This window comes from Natator depressus, chromosome 16 (genome assembly GCF_965152275.1).
Source record: "Natator depressus isolate rNatDep1 chromosome 16, rNatDep2.hap1, whole genome shotgun sequence".
NCBI classification, from domain to species: domain Eukaryota; kingdom Metazoa; phylum Chordata; order Testudines; family Cheloniidae; genus Natator; species Natator depressus.
This window is the reverse complement of record NC_134249.1, coordinates 13,911,472-13,935,629: the sequence shown is the minus strand read 5'-3', so window position 1 is coordinate 13,935,629 and position 24,158 is coordinate 13,911,472. Positions and strand designations below refer to the sequence as shown.

Here is a 24,158-nt window from a genome sequence, read left to right as displayed (position 1 = left end):
AGGAGAGTGGTCACTTTAGATAAGCTATTACCAGCAGGAGAGTGGGGTGGGAGGAGGTATTGTTTCATGGTCTCTGTGTCTATAATGTCTTCTGCAGTTTCCACAGTATGCATCCGATGAAGTGAGCTGTAGCTCACGAAAGCTTATGCTCAAATAAATTGGTTAGTCTCTAAGGTGCCACAAGTACTCCTTTTCTTTTAACAAAGTGATTGAATCCATGTTTTAAGGGCAAAATGGAATTCAACAGTAACTACATAGCCATGACCGGCAACTCCAGAACATAAAAAATATTTGTTTACAATCGATATCTAGTCTCCTAAGAAGCCCTGTGCTATCTCAATCAAGTTAGCTGAATGCGATTGAAAAGCTCTCTAAATGCTTGTTGAGACGCAGGCTAACGGAAGCATTTGAAGCTGTGGCCTAGGCCTTTTCAAATAGCAACAAGATGGCAGTGACCTGTGCTCGTTATGCACTTGCAACTGGATAGGAACTGCTAATCGAGATATCAAAAACCAATTATCGACTCTACGAGTCGACCATTGCCTCTCCGTTTAACCTTTCAGAAAACGTTACAGGTTGGGTTTAGGCTTTAGAAGGACAAAGAACCCGAAGCAGCACACTTATTATGAGTGATTAACAGTCAGGTGACCCCGAAACCCCATTTCTGCGTGACATTGCTGCATAGGTACCAGTGGCTCCCTCAAGAGTACATCCTTTTTCTGTGGTGACAGATTGTACAGGGCAGAGTTCAGACAGCCCGTGATACACTCTTCCCTTGGGACACTGTGCCAGAGCAGGAGGTGGTAGGTAGGTGTACGTTGCACACAGCGGATGTTGTGACTATCATGGCTGCATGGCTACCACAGCAGGCATGCATAGGCCACCACGCCAGCTCGTTACTGGGCAGGAAACCTGCGGGGCCATCCCTCGGGCACTTATGGAGCTGCAAGGCCACTGGCTGGAGCGTGTTTTGGGGCAGGAGAGCTGCAAGGTCATCACCTGGGGGCGCGGCAGCCCATCCCTGTGCACAGCCGTCGAAGGCCGGGCGGAACCAGCCACGTGCGTGATGGAGCGGGACAGCGCGCGCCGCTGCCCTAGTTTCCCTCTCCCGCGCCCGCTTCTCGCGCCGTCCTCGGCGCCTTAGCACTGAGCTCCGTCCGCCCTCTCCCTGTGCGCGAGGCGCGGCCAATGGGGGCACAGCGTGGGGCAGGCGGCGGAGGCGGGGCCCACATGGAGTCTGGTGCGGCTGCGCACAAAGCTGCCCGCCCCTGGATGTTCAGGACGGGAGGGGGTGTCTACGCCTGCGCATACCAGCGCTGGTCTCACATGCCCAAGAGCGGTGTTTTCTGCGCCTGCGCTGTGCGCCTCCCCTCCCCAGTGGCCGGGAGAGGGGGGATTGCTGCGCGTGCGCAGTGTGGCCTTCGTACCCCTGTGCCCCGGAGGGGGGGTTGCTGCGCCTGCGCACAACGCTGCCCGCCCCTCGCCAGCAGTAGCAGCAGTAGGAGGAGGCGGCGTTGGTCCCGGCTGGGGCGATAGCGTGAGGGTGCCCGAGCGCCGCTGTTGCCCCCTTTTATCCGGGAGCCCCAGGTCCGGGCCGAGGAGGAGGAGGCGTCCCGGCCGCGGAGGGAGTCCGAGCGGCGGCGGCAGCAGCAGGAGTCTGTGCCCGGCCCCCCCTGCGCTCAGTCCCGTTACAACCCCCTCCCTCCGCGCTCCGCAGCCACCAACATGTCGGCGCCGGCGGCCAAAGTCAGTAAGAAGGAGCTGAACTCCAACCACGATGGGGCCGACGAGACCTCAGGTGAGGCCGGGACGGGGGAGGGAAGGGAATGGCGGCGGCCGCCGCGGCGGCCTCCTCCCCGCACGGCGCTGCACCGACCGCCATTTTCCCCAGCCACACGGGCCGCGGCCGGGCCGGAGGCGGGAAGAGCGCGGGGTCGGCCGGGCGGATGTGCAGGCCTCAGCCGCGGCAAGAGGAGGCCATGTTAGAGCCCTTTTGTCTGTACTGCCCGGCCTCCTTCTCCGTGGGCGGGGGGCGCTGCGGCCTGCGCGGAGCAGCGGGACCCCCCCTCCTGGAGCAGCAGCCGCGGAGCCTCATTGTGCTCCGCCGCCGCCATGATGCTTCGCCGCCTTGTGGTCTCGGAGCCGCTACTGCTGCATGGTGCTGCCCGGCCGCGCAGCGCCGGGATGGAGCGGCGCTGTCTCGGTGGCTGGCGGGGCCCGCCCGACTGGGGAGCCACGCGCTACTCGTGCAGCAGCGGGATGCGGCTGCCCGCCCGTCCCCACGTGCGATCCGAGCAGCCCGCGTGTCCTGAGAGGTCGGTACTCGGTTCCCCGCACCGTGGCGTGGGGTTTGCATCAGTCGCCGCCGTAGCGGGAACTTGCCCCCCGGTAAAGGCTGTCGGTTCCCCCACCCATGGATCTTCGCCTGTTTGGCGGGGGGTGTGGAGGTGCTCATGGCAACGAGCCTCCAGGCCAGCCGCTCTCCGCTGTGCCCGGTTCCTTTCACACACGTGCTTCCCGCACCTGAGTTTTCCTGTGTAATGGGGGCGGGGGAGAGAAGACGACACCAATCTACCCGTCTCCGGCCGCAGGGTGGGGGTAGGGCTTGGCTCTGAGGCCCCCACCGGAAACAGCTACCCCATAACACGAAATCCTCTGTGTTCGCAAAGTAATCGGGGGAGGGGTGCCTGTGCCGCACTTCTACAGCTGCTTCCCGCTACCTTTCGTTAATCTTAAAACACTTTAGGCAAACAGCCATTGCTTAATTAAGCGCTCCAGCAGCGTCTGCCGAGTTAAAGTTCTGATTAGAAAACATCCGCTTCATGGTGGTTTTGAAATATTTACCGGAATCTCTTCCGAAACGTGCCTGTTAATTGTGGAAAACAGCATTTCCAATTGTACTATTTTAATGAGCATTTTGTATCTTATTTTTTCTTTAGTATTCAGTTCACGTAACTGATTCAGTTTCTGTAACTGTGTTCAGTTCAGAAAGAATGATTTGGTGTATAATTTTAGTAAATTATTAAACTATTGTTGTTTCAACAGGTGGGCTATAAAATACCAAGTGTATATGACTATATATTGTGAATTAGCACGGTACCTGGTTTGAGCCCTTTTTAAAGAAAAAGGGAAAAAGAGAGCAAAGTTTTACACTAATCTTCAGAGACTTCACTTAGCAAGTTCAGTTAGTAAAAATGGTAGTTTTACAAGGTCTGGTGAGCCTTGTTGTATCAAGTGGAAATAATCATCACTCCCCGTGATAAAACTACCACTGCTCATTCGAGGTGGGGGTTTGTATCGCTGAGAGCGCTCTCTATTCACTTTGACATGAACATGGTAACCAGGTTCTAGATCTGGTAGTTTTCTAGCTGAGTGACGTGTTGTAAAAGTGGAGCATCACACTCCTCTTGAATTCTAATTCTAGCTTTCTTAGAATTGTTATCAATTTGGCTACTCCCTTCATGTCTGGCCACTTTGGAGATTCATTATTTTCCAAAGTTGGAAAAACAGTTGAGAGTTGTCTTTCCATTAGGAGTTGTGCTGGAGTATATCCAGTAGCAGCTATTAATGTTGATCTGTAAACACAGAAGAGCAAGGAATGGATCTTACCTGCACTGACTGCAGCAGGCTCTCTGTTTTAAATTATAAATGTTTGCCTTAAATATTGCTGAGAACTTTTCTGCAATACTCATTTCCAAGCAGGTTCAAATATTCAGTAAGGTTATGCCTTTCTGAACTAGATTAAAGAGCCATTTAGTACCTGTTATTTTCTCTCTGTGAAGATACAGTACTTATACAATTGTTGCGGAAACTCTTTTCTATATAGGTTCTTATATTGCACTCATCACCATAGTATCCATGCAGATATCAAACATAACACAATAACTTTCTCTGAGTTTATACAGCATATTCGACTTACATCAATAGCAAATACAAGGTTTAAAAACGTGTGTAGACCTCATTAATGGCTTACTGAACTAGGAGTAGTCCTTCTGTTCCCAATACTGTATTAGGTGGTGAGGTGATTTCTTTTGACTTTGGGTGAGTTACTTAATCTCTCTCTACCTCATTCTCTGTATCTGTAAAATTAATATAATAATATTTATTTCTACCTCATATCTGTGTTGGAAGGCTTACTTTGCTAATATTTCTCAAGTGAAAGATGCTAGAGAAGGGTGAAATATTACTGTAAAGTATAATTATTATCTGATGATCGTTCCTTGTTAGATTGCCAGAGTAGAACAAATTGAGCTATGGCATAACTGGGTGCAAATCTCTTGACTTCAGTGGAGCTATGTCCATTCTGAGCTACGCCTGCATTGGGGCGTGTCTGTAAGTGCAGCTGTACTGCTGCTTTACTGGAATAGGAGGAATACCAGTATACTATACTGGCAAAGCATTCCTAGTGTGGATGCAGCTATATTGGTATAGTAAAACCAAGTGAAACAAGCTATACCAGTAAAAGCACAGTTTTGCCAGTTTGTGTTGACACTAGGGGCTACAACCAGCAAAGGTATGTCAGTCAGTCGGTTGGGATCACACCTCTTCACACCATTGACTGACATAGGGTTAACAGAAATCTGAAGTATAGACCTGGCTGAATTTGTTCCCATATATCTTGATTCTTATGTAGGGGCCATATTCATCCGTGGAATAAGTGGCAACAACTCCATTGACGAAGTACATGGATTGATTTAGATCTGTTTATGCCAGGACTGAATTTATCATGTGTTCACCACTAAGTTAAAAAGAACTGGTCTTTTTTTGCCTCTTTTCAGCATCCTTGCCTCTCCCACCGTGGCCATCTTTATTCCTGGTACCGACCCCCTCAACCTGTTCACTTCCTGTGAACAGTTGGAATGTTTCCTCCCCACATTGGGTCCCGGGGTCTAAGCCGAGGTAAATGCCCCCTAAACAGATAAGGTGAGGGAACAACGGCAGGCTCACGCCACACGTCCTAAAGAGAGACCCTGTGCCCTTAGCAAAGATGGCGGGTCGGGCTAGGCCCTTCCCTGAGAACTGAGGTTCCATGCCCTTAACCAAGGTGGCCGTCTGAAGCATTGGGTATTCTGTAAGTTCAGTGCCCTTAACCAAGATGGTGGTCATGCCAGTCACAGAGTAGTACAGTGGAATTTTCGCTGTTAACTGATGTCATTCTACAGTGCCTTTCTGGTCTCCATAGGAACCTACGTGGCTGGCTTGGGAAGATGGCGGCTCTAGAGAGGTCGCCAGGGGTCGCTCGGGACTGGGACTCCAGGCTTCTGTGCTTTTAGAGAGACGCACCACTACCTCTTGCCTTTCCCCCGTCGCCAGGATGTTCAGGGACGGTGTGGCGCGTGGTGCCGACATAGAGTCGCTGTGGCGAAGAGACCAGGGGACCCGCTGCGAGGCGGTGAGCGGCCATGGTGGTTGTGGGGGCAGGGGCCATTCGCCGTGGTGGTGGGTTGGTGGGTACCTTGACCCTTTCTCCTGCACGTTGACTCTGTCCATGAGTCATTTGCTCTGGGGGAAGCCAAAGGGGCCGCTCACCCCACTCTCTGGCATTAAGCAGCTACCAATGCATGAAACAAATGCTGCAGCTCGCTGGGAACCTGAGGGGTTTTCCCCCAAATAAAACCATCCTTCTGCAGGAGGTGCAGGAGAGCCTAGGGACATGTCTGTGGCAGTCCTAGAGTGAGGTAAGTCCCCAAAGGTCTGGATGCCATAGAGTGAGGCACACAGCACGTTGACACACTGTTTACCTCATCCTCATCCTGAGGCATTGGTACCTTTATTTGGTTCACCTTTGCCATCTAGGTCTGATAGGGTGACAAAAGATCTCACAGTGCTTCCTTCTCTGAAATATGGTGGAAATGTAGTGTTTTATCCTGGAGAGAAAATGTACTGTGTCCCTTGTGCCCACTCCCAAATGCTGAACGGCAAAACACAACAGTTGTTTGTCTTCCGAGAAATCCCTTTGTGCTAAGAAAATTGTGACTTGCCAGCTCTACTGCCCTTACAGATCTTCAGATAACACTTTGTCTGAATCGTTAGAGTAAGAAAATAAACTAAGGGTGGAGGGAAGTTTCTGCCATTGCTATCACCGTTGTCACTGGCACTGTCAGAATATTTACAATCTACTGCATGTGCCTAAGCGGTGCTAACTATAGATCCTCCTCGTTGTATTTGTGCCTTCTACCTATCCTAAATCCTCTCTGGCCATAACTTCAGTCATCGGTCAGCACTATACAGCCCCTTCTGGGACTCCACTGGCCTTGTTTGGGGGGTCATCAGGCCTCAGGTTTTCTTTTGGAGTGCTCACTAGGCCTGAAGTCTTTCCATGTCAACAAAATCTCCTGGCTCGTCTTCTACTTTCCTGGAGGTATCCCTCTCCTTTTTCAACTCTGCTGCCCCTTCCTTTCTTCTTCCCCAGCCTCATTCTCTTTTGGTAAATGAAAAGCCAAGAAAAGCACTCCACAAAGTCCAAGAAATCAGAAACCCATAGATGTAAGAAATCTGGAAACTTAACTCTCCATCTTCAGTGGATGGTGAAATCTTTTCTCTTGTCTTTGTTATCCTCTGAGGAGTCAGACTCAAATGAGGGGAGGCATTTTGACATTGTAGACCTGTCAGTCCACATTCATTGAGGTGGCCTAATTTATTCTGGATATTTCTGATGAGGAAACACATCTTCCAAATTAAAATAAATAAAAGTTCCCCAGGATAAGTTAAATAAAGTCTGAGGGATTCTGGTCTTCTCTGCCCTGGAGCTGCTGGAATAGATTTTTGCTTCAATGGCTCTGCCCAGAATATAGGGAATTCCCACCAATAGAGCCTGCCTCAAGATGAATAAAGTACAGAAAAACACAAACCTCAAACTTGTCTCAGGACCTGAAGTGAACATCTCAATCTCAAGGTTTGCAAAACCAAATAAAAACATAAAAATGGTGATTCCAGTTGAGGGGTGCTGCCTCCCTCAAAGATCTGTTGGGCAAACACAGGGTGAAGTTGTACAATACAGCTGTGAGACTGCAACTTCGACTGCAGAGGTAGCGATGACTCGACCTCTCTCTCTCTGGTCAGGTCCAAAAGCCATTACCCCCAAAATCTTCTCAAAAGCCTGCAATCCTCATTTTTCACTTGGAAAAGCTTTCCTCTAGTTTCTTAAATGAAAGTTGTCTTCCTTGTAGCAATTACCTCTGTGAGAAAGGTCAGCAAAGTAGAAGCTCTTTTCTCCTGAGAATCCTTTTTTTTACTTCTTTCCTGATAGGGTTGTCCTTTTTAGAACCCATGAATTCACATCTAAAGTGTATTCTTCAAGTCAGTCAGGAGGCTGTTATTCCTTTCTTCTTCTGTAAACCATCCACACTGCTAGTCCAGATCTTCGGCTCGCATAATCCTACATTAGCAGAAGGCAAGCTGATTTTGAGTGCATAGTACAAGCACTAAGTGCTGCCACAGGAACTTCAGTTTTCCTGTCCGTTTTCAGAAGTGCTTCCATTTTCACACTTTTTCATAGTGGAAATTGAATAATTAGGAAGTGCTAATTATAACCACCATCTCCATTTATTCCTTCCTTCCAGCTTTCCGGCTTCGAAACACCTCTGACTTGCTGAACCCATAGCACTGTTCCATCAGCAGCTTTATTTCTCTTTGGGTAGCTGGCTGGTTGCTGAAACTGGAGTGAAGCCACATCTGTATTTGAAAAAAGAACGAGGAGTACTTGTGGCACCTTAGAGACTACCACTCTGAAATCTGTATTTGAATATTCACAACAGCTTTACATAATTTAGCTCTTGGAACAGCCTATCTGTTCTTTTTACTGTGCCCCGGGGGCATATGGAATGCTGCAGAAAATCCAGGCTGGAGATCTTGGCTAGGAAAGCATGTTTACTTGTTTACAGGTAGCAGATACAGAAATATCTGTTTCAGAGTAGCAGCTGTGTTAGTCTGTATCCGCAAAAAGAAAAGGAGTACTTGTGGCACCTTAGAGACTAACAGATTTATTTGAGCATAAGCTTTCGTGATGCATCCGATGCAGTGAGCTGTAGCTCACGAAAGCTTATGCTCAAATAAATTTGTTAGTCTCTAAGGTGCCACAAGTTCTCATCTTCTTGTTTTATAATGTTTTGTTTGGTGGAGTAGTCTGAGGCAGTTTTTAGCACCCTTCTGAAAATTGAAGAACTGTCAAAATTAAGCACAACTCCCACTAGCTGAGATGTGGATAAAAGGTGCAAAATGAAAAATAAACCAGGCTGATGGGCTCAGCACATTTCTAAAAGATTGTGGCTCCCCGTGAATGTAGACTCTGGAACCCTGTGGGAGATGTTGGATCCAGACTGCGAAGTCTGGTCCAAGAGCTGGCTTGCTGTATGTCTTGTACAGTGCTGAGACATCATGGTTATAGGTATAGTATAAATAACTAGCTAGAACATGTTGCTGATGTCTGATTAATAATAATTCGGGCTGTTTCTTTGTCATGGCAAAAAATACAGTGGTCACAAATATATGGAAAAAATCCAGAAAGTCATGAATACACATTGCTTTGACCAAATAGCCTTTGTTTTTGGATTTATTTTTGAAATTTGTTTTAATTAAAAATTATTTAAAACAGTATGTCACTCTCCGATACTTCACTTCACTGGACATATGTAGAGCCAAATTTGTAAAAGTCATGGAGGAGTCTTGATTACTGGTTTAAAAGACCTTAAAAGTCAAAAGTTTTATCAAAGCCATGACTATGACAAACAAAGAGCCTCAATAATAATGGTCTTTGGAGATAGAAGTAATTTGATACTCTGCACAAGGAGAAGAGGTGTTATGTTCCAGGCCCCCCTGGATATAGGGAAGCATTATTACTACTTTGCATAACACAAGAAACAGGGGTCACCCAATGAAATTAATAGGCAGCAGGTTTAAAACAAACATAAGGAAGTACTCCTTCACACAGTGCACAGTCAACTTGTGGAACTCATTGCCAGGGATGTTGTGAAGGTCAAAAGTATAACTGGGTTCAAAAAAGAATTAGATAATTTCATGGAGGATAGGTCCATCAATGGCTATGAGCCAGGATAATCAGGGACACAAACCTCATGCTCTGGGTGTCCCGAAACCTCTGGCTTCCAGAAGCTGGGACTGGACAATAGGGGATGGATCACACAGTAATTGCTCTGTTCTGTTCATTCCCTCTGAAGCATCTGGCAGTCATCACTTTTGGAAGACAGGGTACTGGGCTAGATGGCCCATTTGTCTGACCCAGTATGGCCATTTTTATGTTTTTTTTTATAGTATGCTGCACTGGAGGAGCAAGAATGAGGGGAATCTGTTTACATTCATGTTGACCATATGCTAAAAGTAACTGAATTTTCTTACCCTAGTAGTACAGTACATACACAGTGTGGACCCCAGTGCCTTATACATCAGTTAAAATTGGGTCCTATGTTTCCACTCCTATAACTCTGGGACTGTCCTTTCCTACTTATTCTCCCGAGTACCTAATCACTGTAATAGAAGGTTGGCATCTGTATCCTCACCCTGTTGATTTGAGGGAAATCAAGGAGCAAGTGACCTCTGTTTCTCTGATTCTAAAACCAGGGTTGCTCTATAAAGTGACCTGCTAGAGGTGTACTTAGATTTGATAACTGTTCTTCTCTTTGTGAAACATGATCTCCACTGGCCTGAGAACTGTTCTTGCATACATGACTCCACAGTCCATAAAAGCCACCAATTAGCCAGGAACCCAATATGCAAGGTTCCTTTTGAGTATATATTCAGTATATTGAGTGACAAAAGGGAATTGTCCTAAATGGGTCTCTGTGCACCCATCTTTCGTTGTTTCATTTGTAGAACATTATTCTTCTTCCAACAGAAAAGCTGCCAGACTGGGGAGATCTCAACTATGGAGGCTGCAGTACAATCCCATTCCAGCCGAGATGCTGGCATGCAGACTGATCAAAGTGAGGAGATGATCCAAGACTTGGATCTCCAGAAGGAAGCTGCTGTGGATTATCCTGGCCTGCTCTCGTTCCTTCAGGGAGTGGAGGATGTTGTTATCAAAGAGCTGAATAAAAACTGGAGAAGTCATGCCTTCGATGGCTTTGAGGTGAACTGGGTAGATCAGAATGAAACGGTAGGTTGATAGAATTCAGAGCAATATGACCATACTATACAGTGCCAATAGCAACAGCTGTGGAATAGTTGGCTCTGTTACCTGGTGCTGAGACTGTCATTGCTTGACTCTGTTCATAAGAAAATAAGCATTCTTTCTCCTTTTGCCTTCACCCCAGTCTAGTTAGGTAACCTGTCCTTGTGAGTAGCAACAGTGTGTAATACTGGCTTCATCAAAAGGAAGCTTACAATTGGAGTAGGTTAGTTTCCTCCTCTCTTCAACCAGTGCAGTTTAAAATCTCTGATCATTTAGATCTTCCTGCCATATTCTTCAGACAATAGTGTATTAATCATTGTCTGGCAGCATCTGAAAGTCATTGCAGTGCCTGTGGTTTGGCAGCTCTACCTGTTCACATGACGGTTATCCGTCCAGGAATGTGGGCAGCTGATAGCTATTGGTGCATGCTGGGTATGTTTATTGCTACCTCTTATCAGATTATGGTTTGAGAGCACAATGTAGATCTTAAACCCCCAGAATTGTGGAGCGGGACTGCCCCAAGCCTTCGGGGCACGGGCTCCTTAGTCTTTTCCGTAATTGCTCTGAAGATAGTAGAGTGTGAGATGACGTTATGGAGAGACATTTGGTTTGGTGGGAGCATGCAGAGTTTTGCGTGTGATGCTCTCAACAGGAGGCAAACTTCTGTCTTACCTGTATCTACAAACCACAGTTTGTTTCCCCAGACTCTGCTGCAATAAAGAGAGTGGGAGTCTGGACCCTGACCAGGATATTGGTCTGTGGAGATAATGTGATTCTTTCTTCAGTCTCTGAATATAGATCAAGACTAACAAATTTATTTGAGCATAAGCTTTCGTGAGCTACAGCTCACTTCACTGAATACAGCCGATGAAGTGAGCTGTAGCTCACGAAAGCTTATGCTCAAATAAATTTGTTAGTCTCTAAGGTGCCACAAGTACTCCTTTTCTTTTTGCGGATACAGACTAACACGGTTGCTACTCTGAAACCTGAACATAGATCCTAATTCTCCGTATCTCCATAGGTTGGTGGCTCAGTATTTGGATTTCTTCTTTTCCAGGTGTCCTGTTTGCATAGCTTATTGTATCCAGAGGCTCAGGATCAGAAGTTGCAGGTGACCAGCATCTCCTGGAATGCCACTGGATCAGTTGTTGCATGTTCTTATGGCAGGTGAGCACCTGAGTTGATCCAGAGCACAACTCAGAGTGGTCTCTGAGACATTTCAGACTGGCCTGCATTCAGAAGCGTTGGAGAATGTTCACTTGCTTTGTAATAACTAACCATGTGTATAAGCAACTTATTTATGTTGAAAAAGATATTTAATTGATATTCAGAAAAATCAGAACCCAAGGGCAGTTCTAATTTAGGTCAGACATCCTTTCCCTTTCCTCTCTGTCCATTTATGTCCAATCCCCAAAGCTAATCTATATTTTCTCAGTATTTTGTTCTTAGGCAGATTCTGTTGGAAATGTAAAGAGGAGGCGTATGTTTGTATGTGTCTGCAGTGTGTGTATATGTATGGGATGGTTGGATGTGCATACTTGCCTTGATCATAAAATGTCTTGTTAGCCATCACGTGGTCTCCAAGCCCATATAGAATACACCTGGTGCCCATACACAGAAATGCTCTCAGCCGTGTACTCGCATGCCTGATACTGTTTGGATTAGATTTTCTTCCAGCAAGGCTAACCACCATTTTAGTCTTCTTTGTTACTGCCAGTGTGGACAGAGATTGCTGGTAGTCCTCCCACTGTCGGCACATAGTAAACTAGTCATTGCTGAAGTTGCTTGTCTGATTTACTTTCCCACATGCGCAGTTCCTGGTAGCTTACTCTGGGAAACCCATTATTTCAGAAAATGGATGACGACATTGTGGAGTTGATTGGGATTAGCAAATGCAATATGGCAAACATTTGTTTCATGTTATTTCCAGCTCTGGGGACTTTGCACATGGCAATAATTGCTATAGATTTGCACTGCCCCTAACAAACAAGGTTGCACGCTGATAAACACAAAGTAAATGAAATAGCTACAAAGCAGAAGGGAAGCAAAACTTTGTCTTTTGAGAGGTTTATTTCCTTTGTCCTTTCAGAGTTACAAAATGAAACAAATCATGAACCCAGCTTAATTGGGACAAGTAAACATGGAAATGAAATTGGACTTAGGCCTTGAGAGATGTCAGTGGCATGACTTGTGTAATATCTGCACCATTTGGAGGTGCAAATGGGTGTGAATGAGACTTCATGCTTGTATGACCTCAGCAGAAATGTCATTACGTACATAACTAATTAAACGAATGCCTCATTTTGTCTTTGAGATGGGTGGGGGAGATTGTTGTACATCACTATCAGAGCCCTCCACGCCAACATCAAGGGTCCACTTAATGGCTACTCTCTCCTGGCCAAGCAGGACTGAGTAGCACTTCAGACCCTATCAGTTCTCCTTATTCAGCTGCAGTGGTCACTGCTCAGCAGCACAACACTTTTCCTCTCTAGAGCACTTTCAAACCCTGAACTCCTTGTTGGAATGAAACGTTGTTGGCTTTTCATCCTCTCTGCAGAACAGTTGCTTCTGGTAACTTAAAAAGGAGGAAATGTGTGCTCTCTTTGAATGGTGGCTGTGAAGTAACTTTCCCCAAGGTGGATTCCAGGCTGTTACCTTAGTAGTATAGTTAATAGGTCCTGTCCTGTAGTAATTTATATATGCTGTCAAACACTCCCATCATACTGGGGTGCACCAACATGTACTCATAAATGTAGCACTCCACAGAGATGCATTGTAACCGCAGCCTCCTCTAAACAAAGCCTTTCATAGCCCCAGAGAGCACATGTCAATGAAAATGGGAATGCAGCTGGAAATCCGCGTAGCTGAGTGTCTCTATATAACAATGACCAGATGAGGTGTAGCTTCCATCTTGACTTCTTTTCTTTTCCAGACTGGACGACGGGGACTGGAGCACAGAAAAATCCTATGTTTGTACCTGGAACCTGGACAGAAGGGGGTTAAATCCAAAGCGTCCTGATCTAGTAGTGGATGTTCCCAGTTCTGTCATGTGCCTAGCTTTCCATCCATCACAGCCTTCGTTGATCGTTGGTAGACTGCTCTTGCCTTAGATTTTATTTTTAATTGTTCCTCTATCTGCTTCAACTAGTGCCGCTGATTTTCTCTTCAAGGCTACCTGGGTAGGGTGACCAGACAGTAAATGTGAAAAATCGGGACGGGGTGTGTGTGTGTAAGTAATAGGAGCCTATATAAGAAAAAGACCCAAAGATTGGTACTGTCCCTATAAAATCGGGACATCTGGTCACCCTTTACCTGGGACTCCTCCCAAGAGGAATGGCAGTGTGCTTCCTCAGTCACTTCCCAAGCCCCAAGGCAAGGGAAGTGTTGCTGCCAAATGTGTAATTGCTGTTTCATCCGAGGCACTAGGAATCAGGATCTTCCTTTGTTTTAGTGCGACCTTCCCTTCTCTTAATAGGCTTTGCCTGTTTTATACTACCTCTTGGAGCACTTAGTTTCCCCACTTTCTCAGCAGGAATCTCTGGGAGATGGAGGAGGGAGGGCAAAAATCAGTCCTTGCATAAGTATTGGTTGTTCAAGATGGCTGCATATTCCCACTTATGGTATTGCGCTGCCTAGTGATGCCTAATGGCAGAACCTTCCCTTAGCGTTGTCTCTTAGAGTGCTCTTGCATCCTCTTGTACCCCTCCCCTCAGCTGTCTCAGAGCGAGGCTATATCAGGGGACACAGCATCATCTACCACCTCAATTCCTTTCAACCATGAGCTTGCATGGACGTGAACCGCTCTGAACTGTTTGGGTCTGGAGTTCTTTCTCCTTGAGTATTCATTGGTGTTTTGTTGTTAATAGTAGTTAGTATAAGTGTAGAAATAGTTACTTAATTGCTAGTGTTTCATTTCTGGGTGATGGTGGAACTGAAGAGGAAGAAGAAGCCAAGATTCAAGAGGTGTGCTTCCTGCCCTACTGTCTTCTCAGCAGTGGATGACCACATCAGGTGCCTCAAGTGTTTGAGAGAGGTCACTCTCCGTCTGAGTATTCTATCTGCTGAACTTTGATACCCCAGAGCTCGCAAGCAAAGGCAGAACAGATTGCAAGGGGTTCTCCTGAAGGAGGCTCTTGAAGCTTCCAAACCAAGATCTGAGAGACACTGTTGACGATCTGAGAGACACTGACTCCTGTGACTTCCTGGAATCCTCCAACTGCTTCAATTTTCTTGAAGTTGGATCTCCCATCAGCTTTGGCTCCAATTCTCACTGTTCCTTCAACTAGGTCTTTGCTATGTCAGAACCAAGGGCCATGTGGTCGTCTCCATCTGTCTTATTGGATCCATTCTATTCTATTACAGAGCCTCTATGGCTCCAAAAGTCAAGGTTGATTCTGGGGTCAGCCTTGGGAGCCAGGAGCATGAGTCTGGTTTTGGATCCGCTGCTGTCAGCTTCTTCGTCCCTGACCTTGGCTCCTGCTTTGGTTCCACTTACTTTTTCAGTTCTGAAGAATACTGTTACAAGATATCTGAGGTTCACTGTGAGGCTTCTGATCAATCCTCAGATCTGAGCAAAAAGCAGAGGACCTTGAGAAAGAGGGCAGGCTTCGCTGACCACCTCATCTGTAAGGAGAGTAGAACTGTCTGTACTTCCTCCTCCTAGGACTCCTACAGGATCCTCGTAAAGGTTTCCTCCTTACGTCCCTCAAGGTCCTCCAGTGCACTCTGTCACAGATCCAGTGCCAGATCCATATCTGAAGGAGGCTAGAGGAAGAATTAAGAGGCCTGTTTCTTCCTGGTTTGCCCCTCCCTTTGGTCCTCCTCCTGTGGGGGTGCTCCTGAATCCCAGTTGTTGGGAAGACTGACAGTCCAGGGTGTTGTGACCTTATTGGGACTGCTGCAGGAATTTTTCAGTTATCCTCCACGTGGATGGAGAGGTGAGCTTTCATTTGCTAAAGATCCAGTGGTGTGGAAATCCCAGATCCAGTTCCTCCAGATCTGTCTACATTTCAGGCAGTGGTGCCTGATAATTGATAGCCTCTCTCTTTGAACAGGAGCATGTGGTCACACACTGTGATCCTGGATTTGTCACCAGATGAGCATGTGGGAGTTCCTTCAGTCTCCTCCCCTTTTAAGGATACTACACTATTTCACGAATTAGTGGATCGTGTCTAGAATTTGAATCTGCCTTCAGTGCCTGCGGAAGAGACTTCTCATCTGATGTTTGACATTCTTGGTGCTTCTTCCAGGAATAGGATATCCCTACCTATTTTGGATGTTTGCTTTAGCCAACTAAATCAGTGTGGGTCTATTCCTGGCAAGCTACATTATTTATCCTCAGAAGAGGATTCATATTTTCATATGGACCCTGTACCTAAGTTGCTGGTGGTGGCTGCTGCCAGTAGCAGAGCAAGATCTGGACAAGCTCACCCTATCCTTATTGACAGAGAGGGGAAAGGTGTTCTCTCCTTTATCCTTTGGTATTAGGGTGGCAAGTTATCAAGCTGTCGTGTCCTGCTGTCAGTTTCACTTGTGGGAGAAGATACTGCTGCAGGAGTTGCCAGATGACAAAAGGAGATTAACACAATTTCAACGGAGGGTCAAAATATGGTGAAACCCTCCTTCAGGGTTTTTTTTGATGTCTTGGACTCTTCTGCTAGTATATTGGCTTCTGACGCTGAGGAGACATGCTTGGCTTTGTTCCTCTTCTCTGGAGATGGATACAGACATAAAGTTGCAGGGGATGGTCTTTTCAGTGAAAATACAGATGAATTGCTGAAAAAATTGGAGACGACAAGATTGACAACTCGTTCTTTGGTCTTAATTGCTTCTATTAGGAGATTGGAGACACGACTCTGATAACACAAAGAAGCAGAGTCATCTTCAACTTATTACCCAGAAAATCAGAGATGTCCACAACAGTACCAGCAGGCTACATCCTTTCAGAGCAGCATAAGAAGAGGTCATTTAAATCAAGACCTAAATTTAAGCAGTCTTCTATTTCCATGATTATTTTGTCTCATGCCAGACCTCAGATGTGATGGGAAGATCGAGTCAAAAACCAACCATCTAGGATCCTTCCCTTCCTCTGTTTGAAGAGAGGCTAGCCCTTTTTATTAGTGCCTGGAGGCTTATAATATCAGACAGATGGGTTTTAGAAGTTAAAGAAAAGAGCTATGCCATACAGTTCGAAAGACTACCCCTTCCAATTCCCCATACCCTTCCTTTGTCAGGGAACCTGAACATTAACATGCCACGCATTACATTGATTAAAAACTGGCTAACTGATAGGTCTCAAAATCTAATTGTAAATTGGGAATAGTTATTGAGTGGGTATGTTTTCAGTTGAGTCCTGCAGGGATGGATTCTTAGCCATACGCTCATTAACATTTTTATTAATGACCTGGAAGAAAATATAAAATCATCACTGATAAAATTCACAGGAGCCATGAGAATTGGGAGAGCAGTAAATAAGGAAGAGACAGGTGACTGATTCAGAATGATCTGGATTGCTTAGTAAACTGTGTGAAGCAAAACAGTATGCATTTGAATAGTTAAATGTAAATGTGTACATCTAGGAACAAAGAATGTAGGCAATACATAACAGGATGGAAACTTTATCCTGGGAAGCAGTGACTTTGAAAAGGATTTGGAGATTGTGGTGGATAATCAGCTGAATATGAGCTCCCACTGTAACACTGTGGCCAAAAGAGCTAATGCAATCTTGGGCGGCACAAACTTGGAAATCTTTAGTAGTAGTAGAAAGGTTATTTTACCTCTATTTGGCATTGGTGCAACCACTGCAGGAATACTGTGTCTTCTGGTACCCACAATTCAAGAAAATATTGATAAATTGGAGAGGGTCAGAGAAGAGCCATGAGGATGATTAAAGGATTAGAAAACTTGCCTTATAGTGATGGACGCAAGGAGCTTCATCTATTTAGTTTAACAAAGAGAAGGTGGGGTGACTTGATTACAATCTATAAGTATCTATATGGGGACAAATATTTAATAATGGGCTCTTCCGTCTAGCAGAGAAAGATATAACACGATCAAATGTCTAGAAGTTGAAGCTAGACACATTCAGATTGGAAATAAGGAGTACCTTTTGCACAGTGAGTAATTAACCGTTGGAACAATTTACCAAGGCTTGTTGTGGATTCTCCATTACTGAAAATTTTAAAATCAAGATAGGATATTTTTCTTGTGTAGCTGCAAGCCCCATTCCAGAGTCTGGCAGCTGCGCCACAATGTCGTCCAAGATCGCCTGGTCAGAGCCATCTCACCACCCGTAGGGAAGGTTGCTGTGAACTCCGCCATCCCTGGAATGGACAGACAACTGCGACTGGACATTGTCATCGCCAATGAAGACTGGAAGATCATTATGGTGGATGTCACAATTCCCTTTGAAAACAGGACCCCAACTTTCCGTGATGCCCAATCTCAAAAGCTGGAGAAATACGACCCTCTGGCCAACACATTGAGAGCAAGGGGCTACGGGGTCCAAACTTGCGCGCCAATCGTTGGAACCCTGGGTGTATGGGCCCCCAGTAACGAGTGAGTGTTGACAGAATGTGGAATCTTGGCTGATGCGGCAACTCATGTTGTCAGAAGCCATCAAGTGGTCGATGGACATCTACCTAGAACACATCACCGGACATTGCCAGTACCAGGAGGGATGAGCTGGAATGCCGATGAGAAGCGCAGTAGGGAAAGTAATTCAAATACTTTCCTGATGTATTGCATTTTCTAATGGACAACCTATCCTAAATTCTCAGTTACTGAGGGAAAATCTTCACTCATTGATATATTCGCTTTCCACAACCAACTCTCTGTATAACTTTTTATGAGTAATGTACCTGAATACTTGGATGCTAATATCTAAACTGTATTGTTAAATTTACTCACCTAAATTTGGGTTATTGCTGTTTATGCACTATATATATCTTATGACTTTTTTAAAACAAACTTTGTATTTGTAGATAATCTAAGAACTATACCCAGATGTACAGACACTCTTCTTAACCTGTTGTGACAAAGCTCTGTCCTTGACTCCATGAGTCCTGCGTTTCCTGGCAGATTTCGCTAGTGTCAAAGGCTCACTGTGACCCTCCATGTAGCCCTTCTCTCCCTAGAGGCACGGGTCACAGCCTACTGAGCCATTTACATCATAAGTGAGGGAGGTGAGGAGAAGCTATCCTCCCTCGCACAGTCTGTTGTCTCCCAGTCTGAGTGATTAATCAGGGGGGGCAAAAGGAGGAGTCTGGGCCCGCCCTCTACTCTGGGCTCCAGCCCAGGGACCCTAATAGTGTCAGCTATGGTAGCTGACCTTTTAGGAACAGGACGTGTACAATTCCCTGGGCTACTTCCCCACAGCAGCTCCCACTTCCTCTAGCTCCACTTCACCCTTACCTCAGGGCCACCTTCCTTGTGCTTGATATGGTATGTACTGCTCAGTCTCTCCAACAGCGCAACTTCCTCCCACAGCTCCTGATATGTGCACCCACCTGACTGACTGGGAGGTTTTAATCTAGTTTCAGCCAGCCCCTGATTGGCTTCAGGTGTCTCAATCAACCTAGCTGTCTCCACTGCTTTCTGGAAGGATCTTAATTGGCCCCAGGTGTCTTGATTAACCCGGAACACCTGCCATTTGGTTACCATGGTAACAGGGATTTGTTTTGCCTGAGGCTAACATACTTGTTTCTCATTACTTTCCTATAGCCATCTGGCCTTGCCCCGTCACACTGTGTATTATATAATATTTTAACATTAGCTTTAATAAAAATTTTAAACCTGTTTTTATCTGTTAAGATGTCATTCATTATTGGCATAATGTCAGCTAGAAGGATGAGTGAATTGAATGCCTTGATGGCTGATCCACTGTTTACTATTTTTCATAAAGATAAGGTAGTTCTTAGGCCTGAACCCCGATTTTTGCCAAAAGTGGCACCTGACTTTTAAACCAATCAGTTACTTTGCAGGCATTTTTTCCAAAGCCTCCTATGAATAAGGGGGAATCTGTTATATATACTTTGGATGCAAGAAGAGCTCTTGCATATTATTTAAACATAATTTAAAAGATTTTGAAAATCATCCAGTTTTTTTGTATTTCATGCTAAGAATTACATGGGTTATGTCATCTTCCTAGACTGTTTCTAGATGGATTAAAGAACACATTCATGAATATTATACATGACAGTACAATCGCATTCCACCAGAGCTGTGGCAGCTGCTTTTGCTTGCCTTAAGCAAGTCCTTGCTGCTGAAATCTGCAGGGCAGTGACCTGGAATTTTGTACACACTTTTACTAAGTATTACGCTCTTGATATGGCCTCCAGGGCTGATGGTAGATTTGGTAGAGCAGTGCTTCAGTCTCTATTTCATTAGGACTCTGTTCCTGCCTCCAGGTTATTTTCAGCACTGCTTATCAATCTGTCCCATAAATTGGAATATACAGAGCCACTTGGAAAAATGAAAATTACTTATGTGTAACCGGAGTTGTCGCTGCATATTCACACTTCCTACCCGCCTTCCCCTCTTTCTCAGAGTCCTGGTTTATTCTGGCATGTCTGGTTTGCAATGGAAGAAACTGAGGTGGTAGAAGGCGCTGCGGCCTTGCCTTCAGAATGTTTGGAGACACTGAGGCGAAAGGTAGGATGGGGCACAAAAACACTAATGGACAGCGCTAGAAGGTTCTACCATTAGGCACCACTAGGTGGTGCAATACCCATGAGTAGGAATAGGCAGAACCATCTCAAACTTCTACATAGCATTGCATCCGCTTACATCCGAGCTGAATGTTCCCTGCTTGTTCCTGCTTACACCAGAGACTAATTTATTTTCCCTTGGCCCTTTTTGTTCAGGACAACTCTAGGGGCCAACCTGTTTACAGTCAGTAACAGAGTAAACAGAGCACATCATGCTGTGTGTGACTTTCATTAGTAGCCATTGTTTATGTTCTATTGATCCTTTGTCATCTACAGGTGGCCTTTACAGTGGGGAGGTCTTGATATGGGACATGAGCAGGATAGAAGACCCCTTGATCTGGAGGACAGGGATGACAGATGACACTCATACAGATCCAGTTTATCAGGTAATAGGGGGCAGTCCACACTTTAGTGGGATGTTCATTGGGTTGGAGGGCAGGAGGAATCTCAATCATGGCATTACATCCCTTTATTTCCTAGGCATCTTCACACCAGATTAGTACTTGCACAGTTGCATTGAAATCTTTATATTCTCATTGCTAGATTAACTTAACCTCAACACAGTTGAAGAGGGCAAATCCTCATGAGACTGGTTTGCTGGTAGTGTTACCTAATGTCATTTGTCCTGAGACTTAGCAGTGTTCTTGAATGTGGGGTTACTGAGCTTGGTGGGTTTGGCGAGGCCCCTTTTCAGAGTTTTCTCATGTTGGGAACAGGTTGACTGGTTTCAGGACTCAAAGCACAGTCACCACTTCCAGATTCTGAGTGTATCCACAGATGGAAAGATCCTTGTGTGGCAGACCCAGAGAGATGGTCAGCTGACATTAGTTGAAGGATTCGCCTTAGTTGCTCAGCAGATCCCTCGGAGTATGAAACTTAAGAAGGTTAGTTCAGTAATTCCAGAGAACATTGACTTGAAACAACCTTTTAATGGGCTTTGTGTGAGTTAGAATAGCTTGGGTTATAGAGAGCAGAGGTAGGAGGCTGTAGCTTCCATGTGATGGGGGAGCAGAGAGAGATTGAAGCCCAGTAAACTTGGCTTTCCCATTACCAACCCACAGGATAGTGTGGAAACCAGCCCCTTAGAAGTTTTGGGTGCAGCAGCCTTGCCCTGAACTAAAGCTAAATGACCAGAGCTGTAAGCAGCTAAGTTCTCCATCCTGAACTTGAATACTTATTAGAGGACTCAGTTCTGTAAAAAGAAAATGTTAAATGGTTGGTGCAGGTCATGCAGACTGTGATTAGTACAGATTTCATGTACGTGTATGTTCAATTTCTGAGTCCTTGTGTCTCATCGTTTGTCCCCTTTCCCCTAGCACACACGTGGGGAGACAGCTGTGGGTGTGACCTCGCTCTCTTTCTCCCACTTTGATCGCAGTGTGTTTATCATTGGTGTGGAAGGTGGATATTCTCTCAAGTGCTCCACTGCAGTAGAGACCACTGCTGTTCCTGGGACAGGTAGCTCTGTTCCCCTCAAGGCACCTGCACAGTTTGCCTTTTCTCCTCATGGTGGACCTGTGTACTGTGTAAGCTGCTCACCTTTCCACAGGCAAGTAAGGGGCAGACTGTATTGGCACCAACTGTTAGTTTGTTACACTACCATCCTTTTTCTAATTGTGGTTTTCTTGAGTGACCTAGGGGGTAGGAAAGATCCAATTAAGGGCCACATGCCAGAAGCCCTGCTGTGTTTGTCACACTGGGAAGCTGTTTTAGTGGTAATGCAGTTACCTTCAAGGGAGTTGCACCAACTTCCACCAAAGCTGAATATGCCCCTTGTATAGGTGCAACTTCATTGAAGCCCATAGCATTGAACTTATTTCCACTAGGCTCTTTTTATTCAGGACAACTCTTCCCATAGTTCCATTAACAACTTTAGGGGACAGCCTGTTTTCACATCAGAGTCAACTGCCCATCACGCTACTTGTGACTTTCATTAGTAGTCATCTGTGTTTAAATGTGGAAGTGTACACAGTGTGTGGGTTCACCCTTTAATGATGGACCATTTTAAATGTCCATAAATCTGTTTCCTTGACACATGCTGCGAGTCCTGGTGCTCCATAAAATTTGCATGGGCGTGACCAGATTATGCCAGCCTCCTAGATCCTGATCCTTAAATACAAGGTCTCTAGAGATTACAGGGCCAAAGATGCAGTGATTCATGTGATGGCAGTTCATAGTGGCTAACAAAAAAAAAAAAATTGAGTAAAGACAAATAATTTTGAGGAATCTTGATACCATTCAGTCAAAATGGCCATACATAAAGCCACCACACACTTGTGCAACAACACAGATCTAATGTACATCAACTTGCAGGCTGCTTAAAAGAACTCTGCTCTGTGTTCTTAATACTGATCCCCTAAGAAGTTTCTCATTTTCTCCAGGAATCTCTTTCTGAGTGGTGGCACTGATGGACATGTTCACTTGCACTCCATGCTGCAGGCACAACCCCTTATTTCTCTCCAGTTATCAAAGAAGTATCTGTTTAGTGTGCGTTGGTCTCCAGTACGACCCTTGGTCTTTGCAGCTGCCACTGGAGAAGGTAGGTACCCTCTAGCTGCTTATTCTTAGAAGGAGAAACCAGGTTTTCTTCTGGGTTCTAACAGTGCTATGTAAAAGTTTACTGCTTAGCACTTCCCACATGGACTTAATTTGTTTGAAAGCTGGGGTTTCCAAGCTGTCAGTTGGTATAATGTAGTGGTTTTTAGATCATCAAGTCTGGCAATGGGCAAGATATGACAACTGTAGTTGATACACCAAAGTCTGTCTGGCCACAGACTTGTGTGGATATGGGAAATTTGCTATCCCATACCATGGCTAAAACTGTTTCCAGCACTAGTATGCAATGTGACTGACTACAGAAAGTGGCCTAGCATTTAAAGATGTCAACAGGGCTGCAGCTGGTTTCAACCTACCCTGACTCTAGTGAGTAGATCTACACTTCACTGCTTAATCTAGATACTGCCAGCAGGGGTGGACTTTAATCCATATTGCTCTAGTGCTGAGAGGCTGGAGGGAAAGCTTGAACTAACACTTCACTGGAAACAAATGTAATAACAGATTGATGTGGATTATTTATTTTAAAGGAGAAGTGCAGCTGTTTGATTTTGGAAAGAGCTCCCAGAAGCCTGCGGTTTCTATAAAGCAAGCTTCAGCTCAGACTCCTGTGTACTGCATAGAGTTTAACATCAAGCAACCTCAGCTTTTGGCAGCAGGGGATGCCCGTGGCATGCTGAAAATATGGCAGCTGAGTTCAGACTTTATTCAACAGGGACCAAAAGAAGTGAATCACCTTGAGCAGCTGGCAAATGAAGTCACTGACTAAGACACAAACTGGTCTGTAAAACACATCCATGACATTTGTAATGGAGAGCAAGATAAGTCCTAGTCACTCTGACCATCTTTACCTGAAGCGAGATTCTATTGGGCTTTGTTTGTATCACACTTGAAATTGGTACTCAAGCATCAAGATGATTAAACACAAGTTGAAATTTTTGCTGCAGTTTGGACCAGTAACTTTTATTGAAGCACACTGCAATATTGCTTTTTTTCCCCCCTAAGAGTTTTAAGCTAAGCAGTTTAAGGTTACATCAGAAAGTAGCATTGACTATTGTAGAACACAAAGATGGAGACGCATGCAGGACTATAGTTAGCAAACGCGAGTATGTTCTTGGTATTTTTAAAGGTTAGTGCTTTTATATCAATTCACAAACAGTGAACGTGTAAATTCTATGTAGTCATAAGCAGAAGGAAGTTCTCTGCCCTTGCTATCCATGTAGGGCTTCATGTGAGAGATGCAGTAATCAGCTTGTTCCCTGGTCAGGTTCTGAAAGACAAAATTGAAGATAGTAGCCTCTGTGGGAAAACTAAGCTGTTTTCATGGGTAAAGTACTTCTCAGGGTAATGGAAGGATTGGATGTAAGTTACACTAAGGCCATAGAGTCAGAGCTAGAACTGGAATTCAAGAGTTGTGGCTCCTGCTCAGATCAGTTAGTTGACTTCTGTCCTTATCTCCCTCCCACTGTCAGGATCCAGAATGGAAAACTTGTTACTTGGTGACTATAGGGCTTGACAGGTCCAGAAAGAAAAATCTAGAGTTTCAGTGCAACTGGGAAAGTACTAATCTGGCTTCTTACTGATAGTACACCAGTACTTTGCAAGTTTGATCCTTTAATGAGAGTGTAAACAGGTTTAGTTGAGTCAATAAAATATTTCAGTAGCAGGGAAAAGGTGTTTTTGTGTTTGGGAATTTAACAGTTGTAGATCTAAGTACAATAGCTCAGAACAGCTAGTTGCTGCTGTCTTTCCTAAGATGGGGGTTGCACAACTGA

The 24,158-nt window shown here is 45.3% G+C and overlaps 2 protein-coding genes across 10 annotated transcripts in view; one reads left to right on the top strand and one right to left on the bottom strand.

Annotated features, from left to right (window-relative positions):
- Nucleotides 1-1,426: 1,426 nt before the first annotated feature.
- DYNC2I2 (dynein 2 intermediate chain 2) lies at nt 1,427-24,063 on the top strand. Of its 2 annotated transcripts, XM_074973933.1 has the most exons (10): nt 1,428-1,798; nt 5,183-5,392; nt 9,848-10,108; nt 11,181-11,290; nt 13,056-13,213; nt 20,107-20,216; nt 20,547-20,714; nt 21,147-21,379; nt 22,212-22,369; nt 22,914-24,060. In XM_074973933.1, the coding sequence occupies exons 1-10, from the start codon at nt 1,778-1,780 to the stop codon at nt 23,150-23,152; spliced, it is 1,668 nt and encodes a 555-aa protein (XP_074830034.1). In that variant the 5' UTR covers nt 1,428-1,777; the 3' UTR covers nt 23,153-24,060. The 2 variants fall into 2 exon arrangements, with proteins under 2 accessions (XP_074830035.1, XP_074830034.1); XM_074973934.1 differs by lacking the exon at nt 20,547-20,714 and having other exon boundaries at nt 1,427-1,798; nt 22,914-24,063.
- The window catches only part of SPTAN1 (spectrin alpha, non-erythrocytic 1), a 72,585-nt gene continuing 71,745 nt past the window's right edge, over nt 23,319-24,158 (bottom strand). For all 8 annotated transcript variants that reach the window (XM_074973924.1, XM_074973927.1, XM_074973925.1 and 5 more), the window contains one exon: nt 23,319-23,653. In XM_074973924.1, the coding sequence (XP_074830025.1) occupies nt 23,528-23,653 (126 nt within the window). In that variant the 3' untranslated portion in view covers nt 23,319-23,527. The remainder of the gene's footprint in view (nt 23,654-24,158) is intronic.